General features: G+C 39.8%; 1 protein-coding gene across 2 annotated transcripts in view; it reads left to right on the plus strand.

Annotated features, from left to right (window-relative positions):
• Positions 1–24,418, plus strand: part of EPHA4 (EPH receptor A4) — a 133,369-nt gene that overhangs the window by 67,931 nt on the left and 41,020 nt on the right. For both annotated transcript variants that reach the window (XM_054585618.1, XM_054585619.1), the window contains exon 5: positions 7,499–7,837. In XM_054585618.1, the coding sequence (XP_054441593.1) occupies positions 7,499–7,837 (339 nt within the window). The remainder of the gene's footprint in view (positions 1–7,498; positions 7,838–24,418) is intronic.

A 24,418-nucleotide genomic window follows, 5' to 3' on the forward strand; every position in this document is an offset into this window, starting at 1 on the left:
ATTACAGCAAGACTTCATAGGAAGCCTAGAGTTTTCCATGACAGCAATCAATGATTGATTGGCCCAAATGGTTCTGTGTTTTAATAACAGGCAGTTCTGCTCTGGCACATTGTTAAAACACAAAGTGCTATGATAAAAGGTTATGCACTGTTCATACATCTCACCAGAGCTGTCCCTGAACAGCAGTCTTAATGTAAACTAACCCACAGCAGCAAGGGCTGGCAGAAAGCAATTAGTGGGGGCCACGTATACAACTGTCAGTTGGGGAGAGCATGGGCTTTCTTTCAGTCAAAACTTACACACCCCGTTTATTCTGCCTTATAACCTGTCCTTTAGCTGGAGAGAGATTAACAAAAGCTCATCTGAGGGGCTGGAGGGTTTTACAGCGAAGGCACTGAAGTATGATAGACAACCCAAAAGTTGCACATGATTAATTACACCTTGTGAAATGGAACTCAAGACCCAGGGTGCCGCTTCCTCAGAAGATGTGCCTTGGTTGCCGTGGCATTTTAGTAAGGTGACAGTAGGGCTTAAAGAAATTTGTCATTTAAGAGTTATGTGTCTGCCCATGCTTTTGGGGAATGTGATTAAAAATCAGTTAAGTATTAAAAGTCACTGATAGCTCTGGAAACTTCTCTATACGTGAACCCGGCTACGCTGGTTTCCTATCAACTGTCTCCTAGCCTTGCTTACAGTCTTGATTTTTTTCAACCTTTTAGCATGCTGCCACCTTTTTATATGATCAGCTTTTGTGATATACACAAGTGCTATGAAGGTGATGCATCACCTATGGAGGTGAAGCATCCTTTACTCATTTCACTATTCAGCAGATACTTAATGAGCATCTACTATATGTTTGGCACCTTTGGAAGGACTGAGGATACTCTCATAAATAGAAGAGCAAAGTATTTTCTGTTCTTGTAGAGCTTCTGTTGTAATGGGAATATAAGTAATGAATAAGGGAGTTGAAAATTCTCACAAGATGGAAACAAACAAAAGATGATGTGATAGGGTAAAATGAAAGAAAGGGGAGAGTTTTGCTGTGCATATAGTAGTCAGGAATGAGGAGGGTGAGTTTTGAGCTGAAACCAGAGGGTTAAGAAGGCAACTATGGAAAGAGCCAGGACAGAGAATTCCAAGCAGAGCTACCAAGTCTAAAGTACTTGAGTTGCTTGTTTAAAATTTTTCTAACAATATAAGTTTTAAACTTTACTTATTCTTCCCTTGGTCCTGAAGTCTGTCAGTACTTTAATTGTCATTGTTATAAGAAATTTCATGTCCATGTGTCACATCACCCCATGTGTTCATATAGACTTGAACCCCTTGGCAGAACCTACTGATAAATGCAATTACCACAACGGGCTTCTCCCATTCACTAAGGTCTAGTTGCTTCCTCTAAGAATGAAAAAATACATTTTATCTGGCCAGTGGGTTTAGTGTGGAGTACATTAGGGTGCTGTTATCCTGACCTAGACTTCCCATGAGATGGTTCATGTCAAACTCATAGTTCATATCAGGAACATTTATGACTTTAGGTTCAGTGTTGGCTGATTCTTTCTGAATTTAACATTCATACAGATTTCATGTGGGTATATAAACATTAGGTTATCCTAAATGGAGCTATTAAATCTTATATAAGCCAGCATGTGTGTTCTATAAACTACTCAGAAATTATACTTTAGTCTAATATGTGGGAGGGAAGAGCTAAGTATTGTAGAATGCCTGGAATTTTCTTTTATATTTGGACTATTGTCCTCCTTAAATGTCACATGAACTTAATTCCTTTAGATAGTGTGTGGCTCATTTCTGGATGCTTGTTTTTTTCCAGAGGAGAGCACATAATAAGTTAAGGAAGATCAAGACTCCTTTTATGGTATAACATGATAGAATATGATATTTTATGACATGATATGATCGTCATTTGTTTCTGCTCTAATTTGGCTGTAGTTTCTTTGGGACTTCATGCTGTCCACTGAATACAAGTTGACATCCCATTAGAAAATAATAATTACCCACTCCAGCACCCTTTACCAGTACCTGCTGTGTGATACAGAAAGTATTTCACACCAGAGAAGCGAATGGATGTTCATTAAATTTATCCTCAGTGGCAAGAAATGCAATGCCCATTTATTTTAGAGCAATGAGAAACTCAAGAAATAGGCCATAATATTACACATATTTTATTACTCCCTTAGTCAATGAATGTAGGGGTCACTTGGCATTTAGAGGCCAGAGTTGTTATCTGGACTGTACAAATGTACAAACCAGGGATGCTTGGACTGAGCTACCCTGGCAGGTTCAGGGTCTGCTTCAAGTCCCTAGAATTATGTGCAAAAATATGGATTCCTGTGAGCATCTTCCTGGGAACAGGGGCATTGCTCCCATCAAATTCTCTAAAGCAGCGGTTGGCAAAGTATGGCCCACAGGCAAAATTCAACTGCTCCTTGTTTTGGGGAATAAAATTTTCTTGGCACACAGCCACACCTGTTTGTTTGGTATTGCATATGGCTGCTTTTGGAATACAGTGGCGGAGTTGAGAAATTGCTACACAGGACCTGTGGCCTGTAAAACCTGAAATATTGACTACTTGGCCCTTTACAGAAAAGGTTGAATGCTGCTCTAAAGGATTTGCAAGTTAAGGGCTATTGCATTTCACTTTTGGTTCTGGCAGTACAGCTATTATCTATGCCACTAAATTATATTTAAAGTGTGAAGGGCTCTTTAAACATGAGAAGTATAAAATAGCTTAGCATGGCTATCCCCATTCCTGGATGCAGGCAGAGAATCTTCGGCTTATAAGTGAATTCCAAGGGGGTTTTTCAAATAAAATAAAAAATGTAAAGGAAGGAAATTTATTTTCCCTTTAAATACACTTCGGTATTTGATTGATTTGAATTTTAAAATGTCTTAATTTTAATGATAAAAATAAAATTAAGAGAAGAACTGTAGCTCTCTAAAGGCTAATAAAGAAAATGCCAGCCTACCTTTGAAAATGTTAAAATTTACTGACTTGAGAGGTAAAGTTTTTTATAACTTCATGCTGGAAAATATCATTACCTAAAGTCAAGATAGGGAAAGAAAAGTCATAATAACCAATTCCATATTAATAGAACTTTAATTGCTAAAGCCCACATTTTAAATTCCTAGCCAAACTGATGGGTTAGGGAGCTCTGAAATCAGGACAGGATAGGGAGCCTGCCTTTACACCTTTTTGACGCTCACATAATCCACATTTAGCTTCCTTTAGTCTCTTTCTTTTCCCCACAGCTTCTCTTCTTGTGACTCTCCAGGGATGTATCAAAATGAATATCTCCCCCCCCCCCTTTCTCTTCTAGAGTAGGGGACAAATACTGGACACCCAATATTAATATTCATTGAATAAATGGAAGATCCCACAGTCTACACCCAAAGAAGTAACGACTAACAGTATATATAGCCCTCCCTTCTTTTTCCAAAGTATTTTTTCTAGAAGAAATTGAATTAAACTAGTTACATCGAGATACTCCTTTACAGGGCTTAATGCTCATGAATCTGTATGAAAAGCTGACTAATACCGCTTTAGCTCGGAGAAACCTACATTAATTCACACATTAAAACAAAACAAAACAAAACACTGTAGGTAGTTGGGCATAGATGCATTAGAGGACTTTGTTAGTTTTCCATGCAGTTATTCACTAATTCACTGACTCATCAAATACTTATTGAGCTTTCTCTTAGCTACAAATCATGATAGACACTGGGAAGTGAAGACATCTGTTCTTCTCTGGAGAAGCATATAGACTGGTGATGGAAACAGGTATACGAGATGTGTCTGGTGAGCAAGACCAAACAAAATTGGAAATAGAAATAGAGACTTAAACTGAAACAATACCACAAGCTGGATTGCTGTCAGTCCTACATTCAGACCACTGCTGGGCAGCTTTGCAAATCAGAAAACCCCACTGTTCACCATGACCCACAAACTACCTGATGTTGGTATCTGCTCAGCAGATAGGATGCCAATTTAAAGACTGGGAAACTGAAACAAACGTTGCCTTTATTCCTCTTTGCGATACATCTCATATTTGTAATTGGAAACTTACTTGCACGTGGAAATGTTTCTGATGAGAAAGTCAGTCACCTTTCAGAAATGTAATTGTTCCTAAATATCTAGATACAATACTGAACAAAAGAGAAGAGAAGATGATCTAAACGTTGTGGAGGGTGTTTTTTCTGGATGTTTTGTATCTATTAAGACAAGTCATGTTACTCAGAATGCCTGTTTTCTTTTCTTTTGAGCCATCTCTACAAGCAATTGTTTTAAAGTACTGCTAAGTATGACTTTTGGGCCCAGATTGACTTTGGACTGTATTAAAATCCCTACTTTTTTCTTATGTCTTGAGAACAGAATTCTTTGTTTTCTGAGGAAGGGATGACCCCTCCTTTAAATGGAAACATACTTCATATGTTTATTATCCTTTAGCTGGCAAAAGTTTAAAAAAAAGAAAAACACATGATCCCACAAACAATACAACCACCATTATGATTTTAATTTATAAAGCATGCGTCCTTTTCCAGGCCTATGCAGGCCAATATTATAATCATACTGGGCGGACATTTCTGTGTCTCCTTCCCCCACTTCAGTTCTCTGTCCGAGTCTCATTCCTAAGCTGCAGCTATGCTCATACAACCATGACTCCCTATGGCAGCAAAACACAAAACATACTCAGTACAATTCACCAGACCTTTCACTGAGGCAACGTGGAACTTGAATGTGTCTCGTTTTCTTTCTTTCCTTGAGCATCTACGTGAGTTAAGAAGAAGGTTGTTCCGGGCTGGTTACCACCCCTGCCAGCCCTCCAGTTTAAACTCCTGCAGCATTTTTTTTTCACATGTCTGTGTTATATCTCTGAGTCCTGTGACCACTTAGTTTTCTGCTCCATTTCTTCTTTGTTTAGACACTGCCATGCCCCGTCCTACATACTAATTACTGACTTTTTGCTTCTGTGGTGCTTGATTCATTGTGTCGCATTTTCCCATGTGAAAGTGGACCAGGAACCTTGGCAAGAAGGTTAATGGATTTGAGAGCCACTCTTATTTAACCATGAAAGTTGAGGCAAAATGAGAAGCAGTGGTTTACAACCCTTTTTTTGTAAACCAAGCTGTGGTCGGCGTCAGATGCAAACCAGGAATGGATTTCACCGCGGTGGCCAGTGAGTATAGAATCTGCCCAGGGTTGAAGAGACACATTCCCTCTCCCTACCTTTCCATCTCCAACTTTGGTTGAAGCTGCTGCTTTTATTGTTCTTATACCTTTAATGGGGGCCATATGGTGGAGTGGAAACAACCCCAGAGTGGGAGTTATGGATTTTAGATTCTGTCACTAATTAGATTGCACGAACTTTCCATATGATCAGATCCACTTCCTGGATCTCAATTTCCTCATCTTTACAATGAGGCTATTTGACCAACTGATCTTTACTTTCTTATCAGGCTCTAGGAGTCTGCGATTTTAAAGAATTCTATTCATTTATTCAAAAAGCATTTATTTGACCCTGTTACTTCCAGTCACTGTGCTAAGGACCCTGGATACAAATGTGAAATCTTAAACAAGGACATTTGTATTTTCTTTCTGGGGATTTCTGTGGGGTAGTCTTACCTTTAACACAAATTTTACAACACTGTTTTCCCTGTAAGGTTCACAGAATGGGGAGCAGGAGAGAACGTAATTAGTTTCAAGGGGACATGGGAGAACCCGCTTATCTTGTTAAAATAAAGTCTTCCATTAAGCTGTACAAAGAGAAAGGGAGAATGAATTAACCTTATTCTGTATTATCACCAAAATTCTTTAGCTCTTCATCACCATGAGCTAAGTAATAAATATTATATGTACACCCTTGTATGTCGGTTACCTCTTGCAGCGGCTGCTTTGGAGCCATACATTCCATTGTGGTGGATGAGATAAAGCTTCTCTTGACTTCACACAGGCCTCCCATTAAGTTCCCTCGAAGCAGTCATTACAAATACATTAGGAGGAGAATAGATACAGTGAGCAAGAAATCTCGAACTTTCATTAAAACTCGCTTGGGCTCTTTTCTTAGAAGGCTGAAACAGGACACAGAGAGGACTTTCCAACTGCTGCACTGAATGAATAAATATTTTTGATTAGAATGTAGAGGAGTCTTTTAAACCTTTGGAACCAGCTCAGACCAGGAAAATTACCTCTCTCATCTCCCACTCTGATTTTTCTCCCCGAATTAGTTTGTGTCACAACCTCTTGACATATAAAGTCTAATCTAAAGCAGGAGGCAGCAATATGGTTCTATAGTCTTGTATGTTATTAGTAGTCATATTATTAATCAACCACTATCTGTCAGGATCAGCTGTCCCATTTCAAAGTAGCCATCACCACCACTTGTATTTCAAAAACAATTTGATGTCAGTGGGAGTGACTACAGGTTTCCCCCACAATCTGAAAGCAGAGAGTTTCTATGAAACGTTTCTTACACCGAAAGGGCGTAAAGTAAAGAAGTAATCACCTTAGAGCACATCTTGCTAAGGGATGCACAAAATAAATCGAAATAAAACACTGATGTGATGACACAGGGCAAGGCTCAGGCGGCTTGATGCCGCCATGCTGAGTGTGGTCCCTGGGGCAGGAGGCTGGGATACAAAACAAATGCTGGACACTATTTCCACTTTTCTCTGTTTGTTAATGAGTGCAAAACTCATCTTTGGATTTCTTTCAATTAGGGAAAGCAAGTACTAACGTAGGTCTTTCGCAAGAGCCAAGTGGCGCAAAGCAAACTTTCAAAAAGCGGGGCATACCTGTGTGCTTCAAACGCCCCTGTGTAGCGTGGTTGGTTGGACACTGCATGTGGGGTGGGTGCCTTTGTACAATATGTGCCTCGAGTTGAGGTCTTTTCACACCTGTACTTTCTTCCTTCAACATCTCTGCAACCAGGTTAAACTGGTTCCTACTAATGACCCATAAACAGTTTCATCCTCACCTCCCACATTGGATTGAAGAGGCCTATATCTCTACGGTTCAGTTCATTTTATTCCATATTGATGACATGCTCTACTTAGGAATCATTTATTTTTAGAAGTGGTATATAACTCTTAATTTACCAGAGTCCCACAACAACCCTGGGAATTAGAGTTACATTTGCACACCCATTTTTCAGATGATGAGATTGAGAGTCGATAAGCTGGGATATGTTCCTGCCACTTAAGAGGAAGCCTGGGCTTGGGGCCCATTTGATGTTGAGTGGCTTTACATCTCAGGGTGTCAGGCATTGCTACGTTTGTTTGCCCACAAATGAAAATGGCACACCTATAGTCTTCTGTCCTGCTGTTCTCTTAAAAGATCTTTTGTGCTAACTTGATTTTCTTTTTGCTTTCTTTGCCAAATGGACCCACCTTCCTTGTTATAACTATGGAGAATAATGTAAACTGAGAGATTCTAAAAGGATCCTTCCGTTCTCGGTATGATAGTGTGCTTTTATTTTTTCTCCAGGCCCCCCGTCTGCTCCCCTAAACTTGATTTCAAATGTCAATGAGACTTCGGTGAACTTGGAATGGAGCAGTCCTCAGAACACAGGAGGTCGCCAGGACATCTCCTACAATGTGGTGTGCAAGAAATGTGGAGCTGGTGATTCCAGCAAGTGCCGGCCCTGTGGAAGCGGGGTCCACTATACCCCGCAGCAGAATGGCCTGAAGACCACCAAAGTCTCCATCACTGACCTCCTGGCTCATACCAATTACACATTTGAAATATGGGCGGTGAATGGAGTGTCCAAGTATAACCCTAGCCCTGACCAGTCAGTGTCCGTCACCGTGACAACCAACCAAGCAGGTAGGAATCAGACCCACTTTATTGTATGATCCAAATGTATATAGAGAAAGGCTTTGTGTCCATACCCATGAATGATATTAAAGTTCTACAGTTAAAATAGAACTACATGGGTCTATTTATAAACCCATGAGCTGTGTTATAATACAAAAGACACTTAGAGGGACATTTATTCATTCAGCCAATTTTTTTTTGGGGGGGGGTGGGGGGGACAGCAACTGTGTAGCATGTCCTGCACTAAGAGGTGGAGATTAAATGAAGTCCAAGATAGTGATTGAAACCAGGTGATGGTCCCGTGAGCTGGGTCCTTCCATGCTGGACTTCTCTTGTAAGGGATTCGTAGTGGCCACTTTAATCATAAGGTTCATGATTGGACATTGGAGCATTTACAGATTATTTAGGATTATAAAATTGATTTTTACCAGTCTGTATTGGCATATTTATATTTGCTGTATTTTTCTAGCAGAAGCATTCACAGCTATAACTTTGATCTTGTTTTTTATTTCAACATTTAAAAAATAGTTGACATGCAGCCACACCCGAATCACCATGTAAATCTGTGAGCAATGAGTGGTTTAATGGGCAGCTTTATCTGTGTGGTTGACAAAATTTTCCTTAAAGCACATACTACTTTTGTGGCCACTTTCAGTGTTGAATCCACAATTGACATGTGGGGTGGGGGAGAGTTAATTTACCCCATTTCCTGCATCGCTTTTCTCTTGTAATCGAGATAACTAGAAACCATTTTCTGTTCATGAGGCGCTTCTGCTGAGTTAATTGCAGAACTCTCACAGAATCTTGAGTATTAGATGTTTTAAAGTGCAGAGCAGAATCTAGATTTCTAGGCTCCAGCCCATGGCCTGCTCATCCCTATTCCTCCCCTGAAGAAGTTTCCACACTTTCATGATAATTTTCCATTCTGGATTTCCGCCACGTTTCCCATTGCTGGCTCCCTGCTCCTTATTTCTGGAGAGTTAAAGGGAGCTTTACTGTGGTTTATCCTATTGTTAGGCTCTTAGGCAAAACAAACTTTGCCAGAAAAGGATTATAAATTGCCCGCAATCCTATCACCTCTTCCTGCACTTTTCTCTTAAAAGCATGTTTCAGTAAGTGCACTCAATAGGTAAAATATGTCTGTACTAATTGATCTATAGTGAGAAATATTCCAGTGTCCCAATCCAAAGCCATTATTTTTCTACTTTCCCCTGAACTCTTTAAATAAAAAGGTGAAACTTGGGGAAAATTTTGTAACTGGAGCTAGAATGGCAAAACTTCCCTGGCGGCAGCTTCAGTGGTACGAGTGTGGCCAGTCTTTGAAAATACGTGGTATGAACAGATCATCTGATTATGCTTTTGGCTTTAATTGCTGCACTTTCAGGCTGTGAACACTGTTCGTGGTCATCAGTTTTCTCTTTCTATAAAGACTCGCATGAGTCAGGAGGTTTTTCTCGCATCACAAGCACTCTGATTGCTGGTTTTGCATTAGCTCTCTCCTGGAAGGATGCAATGGGGATGCCGGGCCTCGATCCTGGGAAACGCATTGTGTCACTGGCGTCTCTGAATTAGAAGGTGCCAACAAGGTGCCAAGTGATCTTCAAGCCCCCTAGAGAGTCTGACTGGCGATCCAATCCGTATTCTTATGTTCAGCCCTGAAGTACCTTTGCAGCTTTTCTCCAAACACATCACTGCTTTGTGTTCTTAACTGACTTAGAACTAGGAATGGACGTTTTGAGGCTTTAGTGTACAGGTGAAGTCATTCTCTTTGGCAGAAAACAGCCTCCAGAAGATGTGCTGAGGATGGGCTTCGCTCCCACAGATTTTGGGGGGAGACTTCTAGGACTCTGTATACCTCAGGATTCAAGCCAAAGGATTAAGTCAACCTCCACCAGGCCAGAAGGTGCAAGGAGCACAAAGTAGGCTAAAGATCCTCCCCCCACCATGAAGGAAGAGAAAAGTCAAAGTTTTATTTAAAATGTACGTGTAATTCTTTTAGGTCTAGGAGAAAGGTGGACAGGGAATTCCTGTGGCACAGTGAGGCTGTCTTGTCTGCCATGGCAAGCATTCCTGCCAGGACGTCTGCTGAATAGGACAAAATCCCAGCTCCTTATTTTAGTTTTCATGAAGGGTAATGCTGGGAAGCTGTTCAAAATTAAAAATAAATCTTTCAACAAGGAGACCTCCTATGTGGCCAGCCAGAATGCTTTCACTTAGCAGAGTTGTATGTGTGCAGAACAGTGCCTCATTACCCTACCAAAATTTGGAGTTCACTAATTCAAAATCATTGGGGTAGTTTATCTTTAATTAACAAACCCTTTCTTCATAGTAGGGCAAATTAATAATGTAAGCTAGAATTCTGGGTGAATGTAGCAACCATAAACTACCAAAGCTCCCCTAAGCATATTTACATATATATAATTATATTCTAATTGTAGTCATCCTATCATTTCATTAAATTAAATTCCTTAGGGAACCTTTATAGGCAATGATATCTCACTCCAGAAGGAATGCACAGAATGAATGAATGTTAGCATTCACAACCTGGGAGCCACAGGGTTTCGTGGCTCTCCATTTTTGCACTTTTTTTACAGGGGTTTTTGTTTTTCCTCCCCTCTCATTGATAACATATTTAAGAACAAATAAACATGAAACTTTCTAGAATGCCTGGTTTTGTGGATACCACCTCTGCGACCACAGATGAACAGCTCCATGGAAGTGACTGACGCACCCAAGGTAGTGTCAGAGCCAGGACCCCTTGAAACCAGGGAGAGCCCTGCTTCCTTCTTTTAAAATGATTAGATAATTAATCTCAGTCATGTATTCAGCTTGGTCTTCTCTCCATTTGTGAGAGTAGACTCTGGGCATTGAGGTGTAGCCTTAACTGGGCTTTGATCCTTTAGTTGTAGAATGTGGTGTGAGGGGGCTGGTCTTCTCACATGGTAATTTAAACCATTCTAACCTAAATCTTACTGTGGTGTCTTAGGGGCTATTGACACCTTGTTCCTCCCCTCCTGTGTTCAAAATCCATTGACCCAGAAGACAGGAAAAAGGGCCCTCAGGATGTCAGCTTTGTTGCTGATCAACTGACGGAAAGATGTCAGCTTTACATCTGTGGCCAAAGAGTGATGAGTGGGAGTCCCACCTGATGCTGTCCCATAAGAAAACATCAGATGAGGAGACAAGGACAGCTCTGGGGGTGGGGTGGGGAGGACATAGAAAACAATGTGGTGATTGTGGGGGGAGGGGTAGGTGGAGGGGACAGAGGGTATAAGGGGGCCAAAAGGTAATGGGAAAAAATAAAATAAAATAAAGTAAACTCTTAGAAAAATGAAAAAGGATAATGGAAGTTCTTAGAATTGCTCCCCAACAGTATGGTCCAAAAAGAACAGAGTGAACTTTCCCTTGCAAACTCTTATTTCTCTTCCTCCATTTTCTATCCTCTATAGCAACTGCTCTGCCCTTTGTTTAGGAAGAGATGGTCCTGATGTTTATGAAAAATGAATAAGCAGGCTGCTGGGTGATTTGTTTTCTAGATGGCTTGCCTTCGGTTTACTCTTGCTTAAGTGGACCATCTCAGGCAAATAAATACAGGCTGTGTCACTAGGAGAGAGAAATGCTGTTTAAGTGAAATAAGGTTTTCCTGGCCAAGCAACTGCACTGTGAATATTTTTGCTAAAAATGCTGTGATGGCCTCCAGCAGATCTTAATACCACTGAGCCCGTTTTCACTATGCACCCCCTGTCCCCCAGACCCATCTTCCCCCTATGGGGCTGGACCATTCCCTAGGTTGTGTTATTTTAAATCATTCTGAACTTTGGTGGCTGGTATTCTACACTAATCCAAAAATGCACCCCAGGCCAGTGACTGTTGATTTTTATTTTGCATGTGACTCTGTTCCAGATACTTCATAGTGAAATACATCTTCTAACCTCTCTTTAGGACAGCTGTGCTGTCCTAGTGACAAAGAGCTCGAAAACTCTGAGTTTGCAGGAGTTGAAATATTTGATGGATGACATAATTATTTGAACCTAGCTGATCTCTATGAATCTTTTCCAATCCCAAAATTCTGTGATTCCAAGAACATAGACTTGAGCTATGAGCATGAAGAAGTGCTATTTTTCTCTGATGATCAGAAACTGGCCCTCACGGCGATTCCAAGAGTAGGAAAAATTCCAAAAATACTTCATTAGAATTATCAGAATATATCTGAATCCTGCCTTCCTTTTGCCCCTTTAAACCCCACCCTTCCAAACAAAGTATTTACTCTGAAGGGCAAAAGAGTAAGCTAGCTGTACCTCTGGTATAGTTATTCCAGGCAGTGTCTGGGGACATGTGTGGTTGTCCCACCTGAGAGGACAGCATGTGCTATTGCCTCTAATGGGTAAAGACCAGAGATGCTGCTAAACATCTCATCAGGCATAAGACAGCCCCTCACAATAAAGAATTATCTGGTCTGAAATTTTTGTAGTGCCAAGAATAAGAAATTCTGCGGTAGTGGTATGTTTGGAAAACAGAGCTTGCGACTTTGTAGCAATGCCCACCTTGTAAGGGTTCTATCATTAACTTGTCTTAACTTCCTTGCACAGCTTTGTGCTGGGAACCTAACACTCTCAGTGGATAGGCAGTTATACGAGGCCCTTCGGGGTCTCTTGTGAAGAATCCCAGTTGCTTTGCCCTCAGATGAACCAGTGCTGCTTGTTAGACTGGCCTTGTTCTCTAGGACAGACAATTTTTAAAAACTGCTGGGAAATACCACACCTACAATAGGGCAGCAGGACACCTTGTCATGATGCCACTGCACATAGTAGATGTTCAGTACCTGTTTGTTGATTAACACATTTATTTACAGTAAAAACAATCAGTGAACTCTGTCAAATAATGATAAATTTAATATAACCAAAATAATGAGTAGAGAAAGGAAAAGAATTAAATACAAGAGGCATACTGTCTTTTATTGCTCAATTGGTAAGATCTCATTCTTCTCTTCTCTGCCATCTTTTAATTAGACCTATTATGTTATTTGAGTGAGATAATGGAGAACAGTGGGAATTCTCATCCCTACTGGGTATAATTGCTACCTGTCTTCCAGACAGGAAGAGGAAAGCTTCAAGGAGATGGTGGGAGAGAGGGAAGCATCTTGGAGCAACTAGTTATGCAATGTGCTCTAGCCATGAGGACCCCAAGTTTTGTGAGATCTGAAGCTTAAGTGATGTAGGGGTGATTTAAAGAAAAACTACAAATTTATAGCTACCAAATGAAGAACAGAGCAAATTTCTTAAGTTTTAATGTATACAGTTCTGCCTCTGCCCAGATGGAAATGAATGCCCTTGTCAGGTAAGGGGACTATTGTGTAATTATGCCCAAGAGTAGAAGGGAACAAGAAGGAAATAAAGATATCAAGAGGTCCCGTTTGGCCTGATAGGAAAGTGACTGAAGCACATGGCCAGGCCATAATGGCTCTGCTGTGAGGGACGGCACGGGTGTGGGCCTGAAGTATGGTCTGAGATTGAAATGAGAAACAGAAAGACACCGTTGGTAATTTTGAGAATGGAAATGGGATATTGTACCCAAGTGAGATGTGACCAAGAACAAAGCTTTTCTGTAAGCTTGAAAAGGAAGGGGTGAAAAAAGCTCTGTTGATATTTTTGAGGCACAAGTCTCTGGCTTCTATTAGGGCCCTAGAACTGGCAAATTATGACCCAGAGGTCAAATTTTGATTCTCCATCTGGTGTGCTCCAACTCACTAAGAATAGTTTTTCCATTTCTAAAGTATTGAAAATAATCAAAAGCAGAGTAACATTTTGTGACATTTGGATAGTATACAAAATTCAAATTTCAATGTCCATAAAGAGGTTTCATTGGAACAAAGCCCCACACATTTATATTGTCTCAGGATGCTTTTATTGGACAACAGCAGGCCTGAGTAGCTTCAACAGAGTGAAGGGCCCGCATAGCGAATGTACAAGGTGGGGCAAAAGTAGATTTATGGTTGTCCATGTGGAAAAATTATACAGTAATTAATAAATAATTATGCAAGAATAAACTCTGTTTTGCCTACTCACATCTATAAACCTACTTTTGCCATACCTTGGATGAACCCATTTTGCTCTTCAGAGGAAAAAGCTTGCTGGCCCCTGCTCTGGAACACTAAGTCAAGAAAGATGAGTTGAAAAGAGGCTGAAATGTTGGTGTCATTTGTTGGAAACGGCTCAGCATAAAGGATGTGGTGGACCAACATTTAGGTTAATCTCACAGTTGAAACAATTCTGGTATTTGGAAAGACCCCCCTCTTTTTCTTAGATGTTTTGAGTATGTAAATAAGATTTCACAAAAATAATTAAGATTTCAAACATGCCTTTGCTTTCTTGTAGCTCACATGCTCACTCAGTGACACTGGTTAAGTGCACACTGTGGAATGTGCTTGACTATTCTGGTGAGGCAGTATTCTGGTTCTCTTGAAAACTTGCATTCTTAGTACTCACTGTTGTATGGTTCATAGATGTCGATAGCAATTTTCTTTTTAAATAATAATACACGCTCTGCTCTCCCATGTCTCCTCACTGAAATGATTTCTCATTTGTCTATGATCTTAAATAAATCTTGTTATTTTTTTCTTGCTGCTAAGAAATTTAAAGAAAAAACACATGATGAACCTAGTGAAATCTCTAAGTCAGAACTCTTCCTAAAGACATTTAAAGGATTTCAAACAAATCATAAAACAAGTCCACTGAAAGATTTTGTTGAAAACTTGTGTGCACATCCTCAGAACAGTTGACTCTTGAACAACACATATTTGAACTGTGCAGGTCCACTTATATAAGGATTTTGTTAAAGAACTACTGTGAAGATACTTTCTCTTTCTTATGATTTTCTTAATAACATTTTCTCTCTAACTTACTTTATTGTAAGACTACAATATGTAATACAAATAGCCTACAAAATATATGTTGATCGACTGTTTCTGTTATCAGTAAGTCTTCTGATGGACAATAGGCAATTAAGTTTGGGGGACTCAAAGGTTCAAAGTGGATTTTTGATTGCAGGGGAGTAGGGTCAACACCCCTAACCTCCCCTATATTGTCCAAGGGCCAACTGTAGTTGGGTATGTAATTGTTGCGACAATTCTGTAAAGCAGAAGCTGGTTTGAAAGTCTTTTCTGTGCCTGAATAAACACACAATGGGCTTCAGAGAGGCCAGGCTGTGGTTTTTCTCATTGACAGCTCTGATCTGTCCAAGGGCTCCTGGCTTTGTTCACAATGCCTAGGAAATGTACATTTAAAAAACATGTACAATTTTTTAAAAGGAATAGTCTCTTGGATTCTAACTTTATACAAGAAGTAATTTTATGTTTGTAGAACATTGTTACCACCCCTATACTTATTATGCATACTCATGAATTATAATCATAATTAAGGATAATATAAACCTTTTCATATACAGTGGCACAGCTTCTGGTGTGTGGCACCAAGGTTCGTGAATTTGTATTCAAGGTGGGTGCCTCAAGTCCTAGTGAGGAGAAAAAAATAAAAGCCTTCCAAAAGAACCTGCTAAACTATCCAGCTTCAAGGCTGACTGAGCAGCATAGACAAATGTCTATAGAGCCTAGTGGTAATTATTGCATGTAAATAAAAAATGGGTTGCATTTCTTTTTAAGATGAGAATATTTCATTGTAGAAAAATGAAAGTTTTATTTATACACCCAGGACCAAGAACACTATTTTTCCTGACTCCTTCCCCTTCACTCCTACATATATATGCACACATGTTCATTTGTAAGAAGAGAAATGTACTCAACAACATTCACTCTAAACACTTGGCAGTCTAATTCTGATTTGTTTTTTATTTCTCAGAGCTGTGCTTCTTACTTTGAATGCTACCGCCAACGTTTACAAGCTCTGGGGAAGCCATCAAAGGATTTGAAAAATAAGTGTCTGACTGAGATGAGAAATGAACAAGGCAGGGAGAGCAAAACTTTTAGATGGGCGTCTAAGTTGTCTAGCTGTCACTCCAACTGGCTAAATTAATTACTGTCTCCTCAGAGGAGCCAGAAAAGGCTCTAGATTCCAGTTTGCAATTCAGCATCAATAAAAAGATCCAGAGAAACTTTGTCAAAGCTTCCATTAACCCCCTACTGATATCTTTAAAGAGATTTTTCCTTGAAACACCAAGAAAACCAAGAGGCATGCTGCAGGGCTAATCCTGCATTGAGAGACCTTAACTCTACAGGAACTAATTGAAATGCTTGTCCCTGCCCTCCCAATATACAGAGCTTTCTCTGAATTTCAGTGTCTGTGAGCTATTTCATGGGGGGTATACATTAAGAGAGCATTCCATATGTGGTCTTCAGGTAAAGACTTGTATTTTTCTAGGTCTTATATTTTAATCTGTCAAGATAAGCAAGGCTTAGCTCTATCTGTCATTATTGAAATTATCTCTTTTAGTGAGTCTTCCTCCAGTGTCTACCTTTCGCCCCCAACACACACATGCACACACACAACACACTTTTTCCACTGTTGCCTGTGCCAGAAGAATACACTTTCATAGACTGCCCTAAAACTGAAAATACAGGAAAAGAGAGATGATGCCAGACATCAGTGTGGTCTCATGACTAGTGAGCATTGTGGCTTTGTTGGGAAATATCACTCATGATTGGGTCCACACGTGAAAGTCAGTACGCAGAGTGCTGTGGGAATCTGGCTGAACAGTCAGCGATGGCTGCTGATATAGACACATAGCTGAAGAAACAAATCTTATATTTAATTCTTTCTTTCTCTATTCTGATAAATTGGTCACTCCACCCTGATAGAACTTTATTGTGACATTCCTGATAGATCACTTATTTTTTGTTATGACAAATCACAAGGGCTCCTTTCTAAAACATAATCTATTTAAACCATCTTACGAGGAAATGGCAGTGGTTTGAAATATCTGTTCTATTTTGCTATCACTCTTGGAAGGGGAGGGGGACAGGAGAAGAGAAAGGTTGGACCACTTCCTTCCACCTGGCATCTTCTGAGTGATCATCTATGTACATGAATTCAGTTTGGTTCCCACTGTCAAAAAGCCTCTTTGATAAAGGGTATAGGTATATTATTATTTTTTAAATCTTATCTGGGAACATTTTGTCTGTGACCAGTGCATACAAATAACACTTAAAAATGTAGTTTCAACTTCTCAGCTAAATAAGGACCTGCCACCAGCAGGTTCATTGTGTATCACAAGCTTGGACAAGATCCATCCATTAGAACAAACACTGAAAGGGGCAAGCTCACAATGACTCCCTGGAGAGTTGGTGTTGTCTAGATAACATAGTGAAAGCTGTAAATCTGCCTCCTGAATCAACTCTGGGTTTTGTTTTGTTTTGTTTTTTTTTTGAGCATAATAAGTGTGTATTTTGAGCATAATAAATGTGAAGGTAGATGAGAGCAAAACTTTCTCCATGTTCCCTTATCAAAGCCGGGGTCACAACATGCAAACAGATAGTGATTTTGAATATGCAACAGATTGAGAACTTAAGTGTTTTTCCCACTCTCCAAAATAATCAAGAACTTTTTTTAAAAAAAATCTGAAAATGGCAGATGATCCTAAGAGTGGCTAGTGGAGCCCTTGCTTGTATGGAATTCCCCTGCATCTGATCCTGGTCCTAGAGGGCTCTAGGGGGGTGTTTTTAGAGGTGTGCAAGTCTTGAAGCTGACATCATCTCATGTCTCACCATTGAAAATAGGAGCAGAATTTCATTACAGTATGTAATTGAAATTCTTGTTGTTTTCCACTGAGGAGTACAACTATAGCTAAGTCTCTCCCATGTGAAAATTTAGAGTATCTTTTACTAATTAGGAACAGTGGCCTTAGAATTTAAAAAAAAACACACATCATCTTCACAGACCTTGTTGTCGACACCAATGCTGAGCAGTCAGCTAATTCAGGTATCACTCTAAGAGACTGGCAATATAGTTAAGGAATCTTTATATCACATAAAGTGTATGGTTTGGAAAGAATGATAGATGCAAAGCCCTTTAAGTCTCATTGTTAAGTCCTCAAGAATATGACTTGAAATGCATATGTTCTTTGGATGGTGGCTTTTTTTTCCTTTTTACCTCTTCCTTCCTCCCTCTTTCAGAACACACATGAAATACTAAAACTGAAGCCCTGCTCCAATGTCTTTCTAGGAGACCATGCTGGGGGACTATTTCTATGTGAGATGTTGTTCTAATAAGTCCCTTCCAGTATTTACAGAGTGACTCCTGGGTGGAGCCAGTAATACTGAATTTCACACTTCAGGAAATTGTGTTAAAGAGAGGCTCCTGTGAGATGCTGTGAACCTCCGAGTTTAAAAAAAAAAAAAAAAATCAAGTCCTAAAAGTTATTGCTTTCCTAATACATTCTTTGTTATTCTTTATGACTGCAAAATTCATCTTGAATTCTCAAGCACAGATCCAGTTGGAGACATCTATTGGCCTTAATAATATTTTAAAATTTAATAGCTCTGTTGTTTCAGCCCTGGTCTTACAATGCCTGTAGGAGTTTGAATTATCTGGCACATACAATTTATGTATCTGGCTGATACCCCAAAATAAAAAAAAATAATCCTATGGTTGCAAATTCCCAAGCTTAAAATCCCTTCTCATAAATTATGCTCCTTCTCCTAACCTCTATCATAGCTTTTAAGAGAATTGCCAAAACGATAGAGTTTCAAATAGGAGGCCTGCAAGAGTATCATTTCATGGCCACATTTTTGAGAGCATAGCATGTGGTGACCATTTGTACATGAAGCATTTTCAAAATAGGCTGGTTGTAATTTAACCCAAAGGCCTCTGTATCTCTTCTTTCTACTTACCAGTCACTTCTTTGTGCTTGTCTACATAGCAGGCAAGAAACTGGACAGGAAATACTTGGCTATAAGTAAAACGAAAGCTTCCTTAGGTAGTGCTAAAAACCAGCTTCTCAGCATTCTAGGGTTTGTGGATATTGTCTCCTGAACATTTTGATACCTTGTATTCAGAACTTTCCCAGACTTCTAGGCAGTGAAACCACACTGGGATTAAAATGGAGAGTCTCAGAGCTTCACCCAAATATAGTGTGTCAGTCTGTCCCTCTCTCTCTTTCTCTCCATCTCTTTCTCTGCCACTTGTACCATTCTACTTTGTCATCCAACGTCATCGCTTCTCAGCTTCTAGCTCTTGTTCTCTAAGCCAGGCAACATTTGGACTGGGAAAATGGCTGAGTCACATAAAACACATAGGTTTGTGATGAAAATTGTGTTGAACTTTTCCCTCTGCTTGTTTCACCCTGTCAGTGATCATCTGCAGCCTGTAATTTCATGCTCCAGTTTATTCTTCGTGAGACTTTTTTTATTTCTGTTTTTTCCCCTCTATACCACCTATGTGTTTCCAAATGAAATAAGAAAAACAAAGATGAGTTACTAAAAAAGTAGTTTCAGAGATAAAAATGAAAATGGCTGGTGAAAATGCTTGCAACTTAAGGTTATATCCCTAATTTATGGATTCCATGATTTTTTTGAGCCACTCATGTGGTCTTTCTAAACAACCATGAGGAACTATAGGTATCCTGTTCCAACTGTATATGTGATGGGGAACTGAATAGCTCAGGAGATGACTAATGGGACTCTGGACCTTTTTGTCCTCAGGTCACTTCCTTGAATCTGGACTCTATCATAAGTGGTCCAAGGCCCGACCATCTGGCAGCCATTGAGTGGCTATGGTAATGGAATTGGTCTCGGTCCAGGTCTTAGTCGACAGGTGTTCACATCGTAAATGACACTAATTGACTTCCTAGTCTTTCAACTTGGAAGATGGTGGACCGTCACTGTGATGATGATGGGGAAGGAGTTATTCATGATACATCCATCCCCACTGAAAGCCAAGGAACTCAGCGCCTTGAGTGGGCACCAACCTGGCATCTTGCAAATATTGTACTTGTCTTTCATGGGTTCCATTAGCCTCAGAAAGATAAAAAGAATAGAAATCTAATTTCAAAAAGGTTTTCAATAACTCAGAATGGCTAATGCTGCTCTTCTGAGGTTACATAAGCATCATGGGTTGAGGCTTTTCATTTTGTGTTCTAGCGATTAGATGCCTTCTATGAAAATTACATATAAGGGGAAACAAAAGAAAATTGGACTCTGGGCTTCTATGATAATATCATTCAGGCTATCTGCTTTTATTTCTTTAATTTTCTCTTAGTTTGTTTTGGGGTTGATTACCATGTCATTGCTATGAATAAGTTATGAGTGATACTCTTTGATGGAGAATTTAATAAGCCTATTTTCAATGTCCTTGTAAAGTGGAAACCAATGTGAAAAACTAACTTTGAAGCTCTTTTATTAAGCTAAATTTCAAAGCATGGAATTTGAGGAACTTCACCCAACCATCCGCTTTTTTGTTGTTCCAGGTATGTGAATGGATCCAGAATAGCTAACATGTATTCCCTCTCACTTGGGGACATGATCGGAGGGTGATTTGCTTGACTTGAAAGAGATTATCGGTACAATGGTATATTAGTGTTATTAATATTTTGTCCCCTGAAGTTTCCTAGGTGTATTTAATTACCTTTTTTTTAAAACTGCACAGATGATTTGAGTGTCCCTATGGCAAGTGGCAAAACGACACTCTTGAATTAGTTATCATACTAAAAAATAAAGATGACAACAGTCACGTTAGATCTATTTATTGAAGCAGACAGGCTCTTTTAGTGAAATGATCAATGTCTTACCCCTTTTTGAAAGGCTTTTCGGGGGTAGGAAATTGTCAAGCGTCTCACCAAAAGTAATGACCAGGGCTTTTTATTGGTCCGCTCCTGGAGCAGGCTTTTAAGCACGTCTGCCTGTAAATGTGGCAACCTGAGTGTGGAAAGTAAAAGGCAAGAGCAGAGATTTACTGGGTGCATCTATCATCCTGGCTTTTAGAGTCTTTGTGATTAATACATCTTTAATTGGGGACCGATCTAGACGCCTTGGGTGTCAGAAAGCTAAATGTTACAGCATTGTCTCACGGTTCCTCACACAGCAGGACGATTAGCAGCTGTCTGAGTAACAAAGAGAACCTGAGGCCCACGGCACAGCTTTTATTTCCAGACTTGGAATGCCGGCAGCTCTCTGGTGGATGTGGTGGAGGCTAGAGGGACGGAAGCCTTGCTTCGCAGCCACTCTTCTTGCTGCGCTGTGCTGCGTTTCTGCTCACCAGCAGAGAACCTTTCCTTTTCACCATCCTCCTTGGTCTAGATTAATTTTGGAGGGCATTGTTGATCAAGGAGAGGCTTGCTTTGCCCAAGCCTCTTTGTCCTGCCTAACCAAGACACATATAAAATAATTTCAATTAAGAGTTTATCCTAGATACCTTCCACAAACTGAGGCACAGTGAGAAGATTCATCTTCCCAGAGGCCTTCAGAGAAAAATACTCATGTCATTTTTTTCTTATCATTGGCTTTGCCCCATTTTCTTATCTGAGAACAGTTGTCTTGCTCAGGATAATTCTTATAAATTGCCTTCCAGTGGAAAGACTTGTTTTCCTGTTTGCTTGGAGCTGGTATTCTTACTTAGCAGGAAATACACGCTGGATCCTGCCGTGTTTCTGTTGACAGGAGCCGGGCTCTGCTTGTCAGAACTTGGCAACAAATTTCTTAGCAAGCAAATAGGAAGGAAGACAAGCAGTTCTCAGACAAAACAGGAGACATACTTGAACTGCATCAAAGATACTTGGGTACCTCTTAAGTCATTCCCAGTTCATTCTGGGGGACATGGGTCTTGGTTTTGAGTTGAACTGCCACTCACTTCTAATTCTACAGCTAATGGTGTGGCTATACATGTAGTAATGTCAATTCAAGATAGTAGCTATTTTAAAATATAAAACAGGCCTTCAAGTAATGAACTTTGTTTACTACAGAGAGCAGGGATTGCTGTATGGTTCAGGTATTAAACATAATGATTAAATAGCTACCCCCAGAAAGCCCTTATTTGTAGAAACTTAGATCCTTCATTTTATGTTTAGATCTATACCCAGGGTGTTAAATAAAGATTTTGGATAAGTCTTCCTAAAATATTTCACCTTTAATATTTAGTTAATATGTTTCTTTGTTTTCAACACTTATAGTAGAATATCTACATATCAGAATAGTGGACAAGGTTCATGTGTAGAGTTGATAGATCATTTCAGGGCAAATACCAGGTCAAGAAATAATAATGTTGCTCACCTTCCAGAAGCTTCCTTTGTGCCTCCTACTTCTTCTCTAACTCCAAATACTATTATTTTATTTTGTAATTGAACTCAGTTTTAAATTATTCTCTTTTTAGCTCTTTAGGAAGCTCTAATATAAGGTGACTCATCATTAGAAACTTTAAGTGTCACCTATGAACAGCAATCATGTCTAACTTACCTCCAGATTTCCGGCAACCAAGAATATACATGGCTAGCCCTGTACCTAACAGAGAGTAGACCTAAGATTGCTCAGTTACTGATGCTGCTGTTGATTCAGTGGGAGCATGAGCTTTTTAACTTTCAAGTCTCTAATTCCTTATCAGTGGGAGGAGAGACTAGAGGCTTTCTATACATCAGTGGTTTATAATGTGGGCTCTAGAACCTGACTTCTGAGCTGTGACTTGGGACAAGCTATGAAAACTCTCTGTACCTCATTTCCCTAATCTATAAAATGGAAATAGTAATAGTATCTGCCTCAGAGGGTTTTTGTAAGGATTATATAAATTAATCCATGCAAGATATTTATAGCAATGCTATAAAAGCATAGCAGTTACTCACTGAATGCTAGTTCAGTGTGTGTGTTGTTACAGACATGTGCTGTATGGAGGGAGAATCACATACATTTGAGTCAAGCAGGCCGGATTTTAAAATTAAAATTATATAGCTTTGGTTAAATCATTTAATTTCTTTGTGCTGCATGAGTTTCCAAATATGAAATCAAACACGATAATTATAACTACTTCAGAGGGTTGCAAGGATTAAATGATTTTAAATATGCGAGAGTGCCTTGCAGGAGAGGCCAACAGTGTCTTTTTTTGCTCATTCTCTGTTGAACCCTGTTTCATGTCAACTGTGTAAGCTGTTAACTATACCATGAAGACTAAGCAGACTCTTTTCTACAAAGAAAACTCAACGCAGCCATTTTGCGAACCCCACTGTCCATGAAAACAGGCTCAGCTGAATATTTTAGGCCAGTATTGTGTGATTCGGCAAAACTCCTTCATGCCAGAAGACCTGTGGCAGTGATCGTGTCCCTGCAAAGCTGCCCGGTGGTCCCTGCATTGCTGACCTCAGGGCAGCCCTCACCAGTATCCACAAATGAGTGGATAGCTGGTCACTGTGAATGGTTAGAGCTGGAGTTTCCAAGGGGGAACCTGAAGGCCATTCAGGCAGCTTTAAACCAAAGCTCAATCTTCTGTAGGCCACAAAACCACCACTCTGTATTTTAGTCAATTATTATGTGAATATGCCTCTTTTTTTGCTGAATAAGCTTTACTTTACCTGAATGGGCACTTTGTTGTAACCTCAAATGTCACTTAGTAGGCTTATTTTTGGATCAGCTTGCACCCAGTTAGTGGTGCTGAGGGGAAGCTCAGTGAGGCGCTTCAAAAATGGGTCTGGGCACCAGCTGACAGACTGTGGGAGAGAGGTGATGACGGGTCCCAAGGGAGCTATTTTTATGCATTAGGCCTAGAAGAAGAGTGATGCTTCTATCCACATTCCATGGCTCAGAACTCAGTCACGTGAACCGGATGACATGCAAAGGGGCCTGGGAAATGTAGTCCTTGCCTGAGCAGCTCCATCCCAGGAAACAGTCTTCGTGGGAAAGGGGCTCGCATCTTTGGACAGTTAGCTACAGAGGCCCGTCCCAACACCTCCCACTTCCTTACGCAAACACTTAACATAAAGGCTAAGGAGAGCATTGTTTAAAATGTGGTTGTTAGACTCCATAAAGGATTTGTCTGACATAATGTGCCACCCATTTCTCAGGAAAAATAAGTAAAGTGTCTTCGTTAAATGATTTGTAAAGCCTCACTCTTGAATCACCTAGATAAAACATCCTTAGTGTACCAAAATCCAATTCTGAAAATCATTGAGAATGTGTATCTGTTGTAGTCTTTGGTGAGTGTTACTCTCCCCTACTTTATATTATAATATTTGTTTAAAATGGACTTTGTATGCATTGACCTTGGACATCACTGTATGGGAAAAAATGCACTCCTCATACATTAAGTATAAGCCTAATTAATATTAATGTTTCCATATTTAAATATAAATGAACTTCATTTAATTCAGAGTCTTCAAAGGTTTTAATTAAAAATTTGGTTCTAGGCCTTTTGTTGAAGGAAAAGAATTCCATATCAATTTTGGAACAATCAGGTTTTTCTATACCGCTTGTTGGTTGGTTGGTAGGTAGGTTGGTTGCTTGGTTGATTGGTCTTAAAAACAATTTCCCTTGTTGGCTATGAGAAAATGTGCTTAGATGTTTATGAATGATGCAGCAGCTAGAAGTGTGCGGTGCACAGCTGAGGTTTTACAACATCAGTGACAGTATCCAAGGAGAGTGGATGGGGATCGAGTCTTTTAATGATT

Source organism: Pteronotus mesoamericanus, unplaced genomic scaffold, assembly GCF_021234165.1.
Source record: "Pteronotus mesoamericanus isolate MK-2021 breed Mesoamerican mustached bat unplaced genomic scaffold, CSHL_Meso_final contig_90, whole genome shotgun sequence".
Taxonomy (NCBI): domain Eukaryota; kingdom Metazoa; phylum Chordata; class Mammalia; order Chiroptera; family Mormoopidae; genus Pteronotus; species Pteronotus mesoamericanus.